This window comes from Ursus maritimus, unplaced genomic scaffold (genome assembly GCF_017311325.1).
Source record: "Ursus maritimus isolate PB19 unplaced genomic scaffold, ASM1731132v1 scaffold_22, whole genome shotgun sequence".
Classification (NCBI taxonomy): domain Eukaryota; kingdom Metazoa; phylum Chordata; class Mammalia; order Carnivora; family Ursidae; genus Ursus; species Ursus maritimus.
The window spans coordinates 47,394,920-47,403,656 of NW_024424675.1; the positions used below are offsets into that span (position 1 = coordinate 47,394,920).

The 8,737-nt window shown below is 66.1% G+C and overlaps 1 protein-coding gene across 1 annotated transcript in view; it reads right to left on the reverse strand.

Moving 5' to 3' along the window:
* CHRNA4 (cholinergic receptor nicotinic alpha 4 subunit) overlaps window positions 1-8,737 on the reverse strand; it is a 16,545-nt gene that overhangs the window by 3,172 nt on the left and 4,636 nt on the right. The window contains exons 3-6 of the mRNA XM_040637878.1: window positions 8,614-8,658; window positions 8,400-8,509; window positions 2,963-4,331; window positions 1-106 (exon numbers count right to left, since the gene is read on the reverse strand). The exon at window positions 1-106 is cut by the window's left edge and continues 7 nt beyond it. Coding sequence (XP_040493812.1) covers window positions 1-106; window positions 2,963-4,331; window positions 8,400-8,509; window positions 8,614-8,658 — 1,630 coding nt within the window. The remainder of the gene's footprint in view (window positions 107-2,962; window positions 4,332-8,399; window positions 8,510-8,613; window positions 8,659-8,737) is intronic.

Genomic DNA, 8,737 nt, shown 5'->3' on the forward strand with positions numbered 1-8,737 from the left:
AGGGTGGCAGGAAGAGGCCCGCGGTCCCCAGCAGGCAGACGATGATGAACACCCAGAGGAAGATGCGGTCGATGACCATGGCCACGTACTTCCAATCCTCCTTCACCTGCGGACACAGACACACGCGGTCACTCCAGCCCGCCGTCCTCGGGGCTCCAGGCCACCAGTACTGTCTAGAACCTGGTGCTGTCTAAGGCAGGCTCTCCGTGTCCCCTCCCTGACACCAAAACCATGCAGGGTGACCGTCTGCACGGAGGTGACCAACAGGTGGGGCTCAGACACGTGACCTGCCCGGCCGAGGCCTGTGTTGCACTGGGGTCAACATCCTCTAAGGTGGGGCAGCAGTGCAGCCCGAGGGAGGCGGACAGGGAGCCCGAGCAGGGGAGGGCCTCTGGGGACATGAGGGTCTAGTCTGGTTCATGGGGAAATGTCTCTGTTCACCAAGCTGGGAGGGGCACCATGGAGGCCATCGAGTGCACCCCATTGTGCAGATGAGGACAGTGAGGCCCAGACAGGGGACGCCCACACCTTGGCTATTCAGGGCCAGGGCCAGGAGCGTCCTGGTGGGGGTCCCATGGCAGACCGCATCCAGAGAGCGACGTCTGAGACCCAGCTGCCCTCCGCTCCTGCCCACCCTGCTCCAGGGGCAGTGCTCACAGGCCAGCTGCCCTCCTGGGTCAGCGGGTTCTCAGCTCTGTCCCTGAAGCCCCTTGAGGCAGACACAGACCCGGGCACTGTAGGCCAGCTCCAAGTAGGGCAGAGCTGCCAGGAGCGCAGGGCCCCTCAGTGGGGGTGATGGAGAGGCCCCGGCTTCAGGTGGGGTCCTGCTCGCCGAGGCCAGAGGGCAGGCAGTGGGCCACATCCTCTGCAGTCATCGGCCTGAAGAAAGGCGACAGGGCCATCCATGTACAGATGGCGACTCCGCGGCACAGGGCGGCTGGGGCGGCCAGGGTCACACATCCCAGATCTCAACCCAGGCCGGCCGCTCCGCGGTCCTGGCTCCCGACCCCACGGCCTCTGCCTCCCCCAGGGTCACCCAGGGCAGAGCCTCCAGGAGGCCGAGGCCGTGGCCACAAGCGCGTCCTGGGTGGGGCAGTCTGTCGGCACCTGAGGGACGGGAAAGGATGCGGCCCCGGGGCTCAGGCCAGCCGGGCACTGAGGGCAGGACAGCCGAGGCAGGGGGCAGGCTCAGCCCTCCCGTTCGGGGGTGTCGAGGGTACGGAGGGCTCTCCACTGCCATTTTCTGCTCTGATTTCTCAAGGGATCAGAGACACCCTGATGGTTTTAAACCAAACCGAAACTGGAGAGCAAACAAGGTCACTTATAAATAAGAAGTCCCTCCAGGACCCTCTGTTCCAGGAAGGCTGAGAAGCAGCCGTGGCCTCGTCCTCTGCTCTTTGATCTCCCTAGGCGCGTCCCCCATCCTGAGGATGAAAGGCTCGCGGACAAAGCCGCCCAGAGCATCCAAGGTCCATCCTTGTCGAGGCAGCTTGGCTCCCCAGAGCCTGGTGTTGCCCTGAAGCCAGAACCAGGTCGCGGCGGCCCGTCACACCACGCAGATAAATGCCGGGCTGGGCCCAGCCAGACGCGTGCGCACGGCCGCCGGAGCCCGACATGATTCTGGTCCCACTCCTTGGCGGTGCTCAGACCTGCATGTCGAGTCAGGGAACTGTCTGTTGTTTCAAGAGCTGCCAGCAAAATGGGGTCCCAGACGTAGGTCCCCCCAGGCAGAACCCTCCAGAAACCTCCGGAATGGCTTCACGGCCTCTTGAGATTCCGCAGGGTGTCCCACTCCCAGGGGTGTGCTATGTGGGCCCAGGGCCCCTGATCCTGCCCAGGGCTCGCTCAGCCACGCGGCAGGCGGTCCTGGGGCCACACGTGTCCCACACGCAATCAGGGGCCGTGAACCAAGGTGCAGGCAGGGGCGCGGAGGAGCAGTGTCCACACCAGCGGCAGCAGCAGGTGTCACCGGGGCAGGACGCCCCGACAAGGGCAAGGTCAACGCAGCAGGGTGGCTGCCGGGCCCCGGCTGTCAGCGAGCAATGGCCCCCCCTCACTACTCCTGCCCGTGCTCTGACCTGAGGGCTCCCCATCCGCCCGGACCCCTGTAGACACCCCTCCCTCCCTCCTGACTACGTGGGGTCCTGAGTGTCCGCCAGGTCTGAGCTGGGACTCCTGGCCCTTGGGACCCCCCACACCATCGCCACGACCCCATGACAGGCAGACAAATACCAGCAGAAGAAAAGAGGAATGTTCCCTTAGTGACGGGGGTCAGGCAGACACTTAGAGGGACTGGGGACACGCTCCGGGCTCCTTTGATCCCCGCTGGTGAGTGAGGAGCCCCCACAGGAGGACCAGCTCCCTGGGGTCCCTGGGGTCACTGGGTCCCTAGGTCCCTGTGGCTGGGCCAGCGTTACTGTCCCTACACCCACAACTCCCTGCTCCCCCTCCCCAGCTTGACATGCAGGGTGCTGGCCAGAGAGGCAGGGCTATGCCCCAGGCCCCAGTCCTTCCCCTCCCCATCAGGCCTCCTTTCAGCCCCTACCCCTACCCCTCCACCCCTGCACCTGGGCCCAGCTGCCCCCAGTCCCTTCCCAGAGACCCCTCCTGGCCCCAGACGGGGCATTCCTGGTGGCCAGCAACAGTGCCCAGACTTCCCAGGCAAGGCCTCCCTGCTGCCTATGGGCCCCCCGTGTCCTAAACGACACAGAGGACACCCCCGCTGTACGGGCTCGCCAACCACTCTGGGCCACCTGCCCCAGCGCCACCCCAGGGACCGCCTGGCAGAATCAGAGGCTCAGGAGGGAGAGAGCAGGACAGGGTGGGGGCTGGGGCTGCACGCACCCCGGAGCTTAGTAGCCCCAGTCTGGGCCCTGGCTTTTGGATGTTTCACTGGCCACACCCTCCTCCAAAGAGGAAAGGGAAGCAGACAGAGTCTGTCCAGCCAGAGGCAGAAACTTACCGAGAAGTCTGTGTCTTCGGCCTTCAGATGGTCCGCGATGTACTGGACACCCTCTACTGCCCGCGTCAGGGCCGGAGACAGGGGCAGGTGCCGGGGGGGAGCCTTGGTGCCCTGGGCTTTGAGCACGGCATTTGGGGGCGGCTCCTTCTTGCACCTGCATTTGCACGGAGAAGGCTGGTCTGGGGGCGGGAGCTCGGCTGAGCTGGTCTTCCGAAAGCTGGGGGAGCCGGCCACAGGGCCCCCAGCCGGGGAAGCGGCATCGTCTTGGAGAACGCAGGACTGGATGCTCCGAGACCGGCATCGAACACCGTCCTCCGCTGCTTCGGCGGGGCCGGGCACGTGCTGGACGCTCAGGGACCGGGCTTTGGTGAGCCCCGGGGCCTGGGTGCCGGCGGGTGGGCGGCAGGAGTCAGGCGAGGGGCAGGGGCTCCCTTTCTCAGCCTCGGAGGGCTGCGGCACGGGGACCTGCTCCGAGGGCGACTCGCAGGCCGGCCGGGGCTTGGCTGGCTCGTCCAGGGGGCTGCAGAAGGACGGGGAGCGCGAGGGGCCCCGGCTCCGGGCTCCGCCCATGAAGCTGGGCTCCCCCTCGGGCTCGGGCCAGAAGCCGGGGGCGCCGGCCATCTTATGCATGGACTCGATGAGCCGCCTGCAATTGCCCTTGACCGCAGACGGCCGCTTCATGAAGAGCAGGCGGGGCACCACGTCCAGGAAGACCCGGCGCACCCAGGCGGGCATGGTGTGCGTGCGCGGGGAGCGGTGGTGCACGTTGAGCACGAAGACCGTGATGACAATGGACAGCGTGACGAAGATCATGGTGAACAGCAGGTACTCGCCGATGAGCGGGATGACCAGCGAGGTGGAGGGGATGATCTCGGTGATGAGCAGCAGGAAGACGGTGAGCGAGAGCAGCACGGAGATGCAGAGCGTCACCTTCTCGCCGCACTCGGACGGCAGGTAGAAGACGAGCACGGTGAGGCAGGAGATGAGCAGGCAGGGGATGATGAGGTTGACGGTGTAGAAGAGGGGCAGGCGGCGGATGACGAAGGCGTAGGTGATGTCGGGGTAGACCTCCGCGCAGCACTCGTACTTGCGGGTGTTGTAGGTGCCGACGGCATCCACGATGACCCACTCGCCGCTCTCCCACAGGTCCAGCTGGTCCACGCGGCTGTGCATGCTGACCAGGTCGATCTTGGCCTTGTCGTACGTCCAGGACCCGAACTTCATGGTGCAGTTCTGCTGGTCGAACGGGAAGAAGGTGACGTCGATGCTGCAGGAGCTCTTGTAGATGGCGGGGGGCGTCCACTGGACCCGCCCGTCGTGGAAGAGGTGGGCCTTGGTCAGGTGGGTGACCGCAAAGTCCCCGTCCGCGCTGCGCAGGAAGAGAGGGGCGTGAGGCCCACCGACACCGCGGCCCAGCTCTCACGCGCATTCTGGCTTCATGGGCCAGCAGAGAAAGGTGGGGACCCGGCCGGAGACCGCGGCCCGGGGAGAGCTGGGCTGATGGCCCCGGACACACCAGTCCTCAGCCTCGGTTTATCGCCCCTACCCCAGGGGGACGTGGCTTGGAGGACTGAGCGGCCCACGCCGTGCCTGACACACAAGCGTGTTGGTGACCATGGTGGTTACTTGGCGGGTAGGGCAGGGACGGGGATCCTGCACCTGCTAACACCAAGGGCAGGTGGGGCCTGGTCCATCTCTGTCCTCAGCTATGAGCTGTCTGCACTGGGAACCAGCAGGCAGCCCACAGGGGGTCACGTCCCTGCGAGGGCCCGAGGTCGGGGAGCTCCTGTCCACGGTGTGAGGGCAAGTGGGGCCTGACTCGGGAACACAGCCCCCCACTCTCCTGCCCCTGCGCCCAGGGCAGAGGCCAGAGGGCAGAGGGGATGGCTCCTCAGAAGGTCTCAGCCCCCACCCATATCCCCCGCAGACTTGCATCCAGGTGGGTGGGGGCCGAGCAGACCCTCCTGGGACCCATCACTGCCCACCTGGCCGTCTACGCCCTACAGACGAGGACACGCACATGACAGTGGCTGCTGGGCTCCACGCCATGGACTTTGCAAGGCCTCCTGGGATGGAGCCAGGTCCCCTGCAGGTCACCTTGGGGGGATGGGCCAAGCTTGGGGGGGGCCTGCCCAGCCACCGTCCCTGCCACAGACCGGGTCTGCCAACGCCACTGAGCACCTTTAGTGCTTTCTCTCCTTTACCCCCATGACTTACAGGTGCAGACGCCCCTTCTTGCCCAGGTGAGGACCCCGGGCCACCTGAGCACGAGGGGACAGGGCCTGCCTCTGGCCATCCGCCCTCCTGCCTTGCCCTCAGCCTCAGGGGTGCTGGCCCCTGTCCATGGCCGGCTGGGTGGCAGAACAAGGGGCTGCTGTCCCCGGCCCCGGGCTCCCCGGACAGTGAGGTCCGCTTCAGTGTCTCCACGAGGATGTGCACAGGTGGGGTGTGCCACGCTGGTGCGTTGTGGGGTGAGGCAGTGCGCCCATGGGTGCCCAGGAACACCTGCTAGCAGCCCCCTCCCCCGCCTTCACCGGCTCTGGTGTCGGCCCCGCTCTGCTCCGCAGCTGGAAGTCCCTGGACGCCGGGCAGAGTCCCCAGCAGGTGCACCCTGAGCTGCGTGCATACCGCTCTCCTGCCTCGGTTTCCCCCAGGACTGGGCTGTCCACTCTAACTACGGGTGGCGCCCTGAGCACGTGGAGGCAGTGGCTGGCCCCGTGGCTTGGCTCTGAGGGGCTGACGGGGAACCTCCCCAGGGACAGCACCCGTGGGGACCATGCTGCCTTGTCACAGCAGAAGGGGTCACCGCACAGCCCCCCGGCCCAGCAGCTGAACCAGAGAAGCCGCCCACCCGGGATGTGAGCCAGAGCTCGGCCTTCCCTGCCTGCCCACACCCACCACGGCCCAGAATCCCCCAGACACCCAGCTCAGAGGCCCCCAACGGTCTCAGTTGGTGCCAATCCGAGCCTGTGACCTCCAGGGATCCTTCCGGGCTGACATCTAGGTCAGCGGCAGGTGGCGACCCACAGATGCATGCACAGGAAGAGTGACGGGCTCTGCACGTGGGACACACCGCCTGGACTCCAGCGTGGGACTGAGGCTGTCTCTGGGGCAGGACGACGCGGACCGTCCTCCCTCAGCAACATCACTCCAAAACCCAAAGCCGGTCCCTCTGAGGCACAAAGCAAACGCGTGCACGGCTCAGCAAACATTCTGCAGGGAGACTAGAGGCTCCAGTCAGCGGCGGGAGCCCGGCTGGCCCTGATCTCGCAGGAAGGGCAGGGAATGTTCCAGACGTTCACTGAAAGCAGCCCCATACGGGGGATCTGCACCCAGGCCTCCGGGTTTCGACGCCCACAGTCTTTTCCAGGTGCACAGCCTGCGGACCCCCGTGGCTGCACACACACCCCCACCCCTGCCCCCAGCCTGGGGGGCTGCTGTGTCCTTGCCCAGCGCAGACCTGGCTCAGATCCTGAGGCCCCCCCCAGGAGCGCGTCCCCCTCGGGACTTGGGGTCTGGACTTCTCGAGGAGGTAGGAGATCCCAGAAGGCAGCTGAGCGGGGTCCAACCTCTCCCCTGTCCTGGCTTCGAGGCACCCAGGGGTGAAGGACGTGGCCCGGTGCAGGGGAGAGGAAGCACGCGCCAGCAGGTCCCGGCCCCGCGCCCCACCTCCGGCAGCACTGGCCTCCAGGAAGCCACAGGGCTCCGGACGCTGGGACCGAATGGTCAGACGGTCAGATCGTGAGCACGTTGTGGCCCGTCCAGGTTCCTGCTCCAGGCCCTGCGAACCCCCCGCCCCAAAGGGCCAACACAGAGAAGCCCCCAAGTGGACAGCACGGTCTCCCATGCACATCCTTCAACCCGGGGTTCCCCAAAGCCATCAGGAAAGCTGCCCCCCAACTTTCCCCTCACCCAGTAGCCCAGGCTGACCACCTGGACACACGCAAGTGCACACCGGCCTGACCAGCATCAGCCACCCCTCGGCCCTGGCCAGAAGGAGCCTCTATGCCGACCACAGCGCCACAGAGAGGCTGGGGGTCCACCCCCTGCCCCCCACCCGAGACCTAAAAGGAGGAGAGAGAAGGAGGGAATTTGAGGGGGCAGCCCCACTCTCCTGGGCTGCAGTCCAGGGGTCTGAACAGGCCCCAGAGCTCATCTCAGCCGGCACCGTCCTGCCAGGGGAGAGCAGAGCTATCTGTCCCACAGCACGAATGCTCCCCTGGGTCCCAGGACGTAGACACCGTGATCTCTGAACCAAACGATCACTGTGACGAACCCAGTGCCAGGGCCCGGGGCGGTGGCAGGTGGGGGGGACATGGGGAGCTGGGTGCGGACCCCAGGAAGGCTGGGCAGGCTGGAGAACCCCAGGCTGCTGGTTCAGGCGGGGCTGCTTGTGGAGAGCAGGGAGCCTGCCCTGAGGGAAGAACAGCGCCACTGTGTTCCTATTCGCGGAGCCGGCCCCCTCAATGCACCCCCGAAACCCAGCAAGCTCTTCCCGTGGCCATTACTGGAATCAATTAAGTTGGAAGAGGAGCCCAATCGTTCTTAATCAAATAGCAACGTTTTATAGGTCAGGCCCAGTGCCGGGGGCCCTGGAAGGGGCTTTGTACAAGAGCCCATCGGGGTCTGGCAGCGGGGAGGGCAGGGGTCCGCAGGGAGCTAAGTGCTTCCATTTGCTTTATCTGTAAGCACCATGGGAGCTGCTGCCGGGGCGAGCCTGACACCGGGAATCAGCCGCCCGGCTGTGACCCAGCAGCGACACGGGGACACGGGAGGACGTCAGGCTGCCCCAGGCTCAGGAGCCCCCAGCGAGGGTCCTGGGAAAGGACAATTTGGACCCCACCCTCTGCCACAGCCACGCCTGGCAAACCCTGGCTCCCGGCACAGAAGGGTGCTGTAGGTGAGCGGACTCCGTGAGGCGTCGTGTCCCAGGGGCTGCTTCCCAGGACTGTGACGGCACCAGGGCAGGGGAGGGGCGAGCACCCAGGTGAAAAGGCACAAAGGGCCGGGGCAGCAGGCGGGCCTGCGCGGGCAGTCTGGGAGTTTCCTGCACAGACAGAAGGAAGGTGTGCCTGGAGGGCGGGGGGGAACCACCTGCCGGGCCAAGGGCTGATCCAGAAAACACCAGTGCTCTAGGGCCCGCGCTCCCCTTGCGCCCGGAGAGGAAATGATGCCTGAGCGGGCTGGCTGGCCCGGGCTGGGACGGACCCACGCTGCCCCCAGGGCCCCTGTCCCCGCTGTACTCACCGGAGGGCCCCCCCCCCAGACCTCCACCCCTCCTTTGCTCCCTCCTCTCCCTCCCAGAGGCTTCGGCACTGGCTCCCTAGGGCTAGCGCACACACAGGCCACCGCCTCTTGTGCACGCCGGGTCCCCTGGATCACTCACACCTGGACACTGGTGCCGGCCGCCCCTGCCCGCTGACCTCCCGAGGCTCACTTGTTGTAGAGGACGATGTCTGGCCGCCAGATGAGCTCAGAGGGAATGCGGATGGAGGTGACGTTCTCGTAGTCAGCGGGGTCCCAGCGCAGCTTATAGTCATGCCACTCCTAGGGCAGGACAGGAGGAGGAAGCCACAGCCGGTGAGGGGGTGAGGGGGTCAGGGAGGGGACGGGAGGGAGGGATAAGGGGGAGGGGCCCCCCACTCACTCACCTGCTTCACCCACACGTTCGTCGTCATCATCTGGTTCTTCTCATCCTAGGACACAAAGGAGAAGGGCGGATGTGACCTCCTGGGGGACGGACGTGTGTGTGTGTGTGTGTGTGTGTGTGTGTGT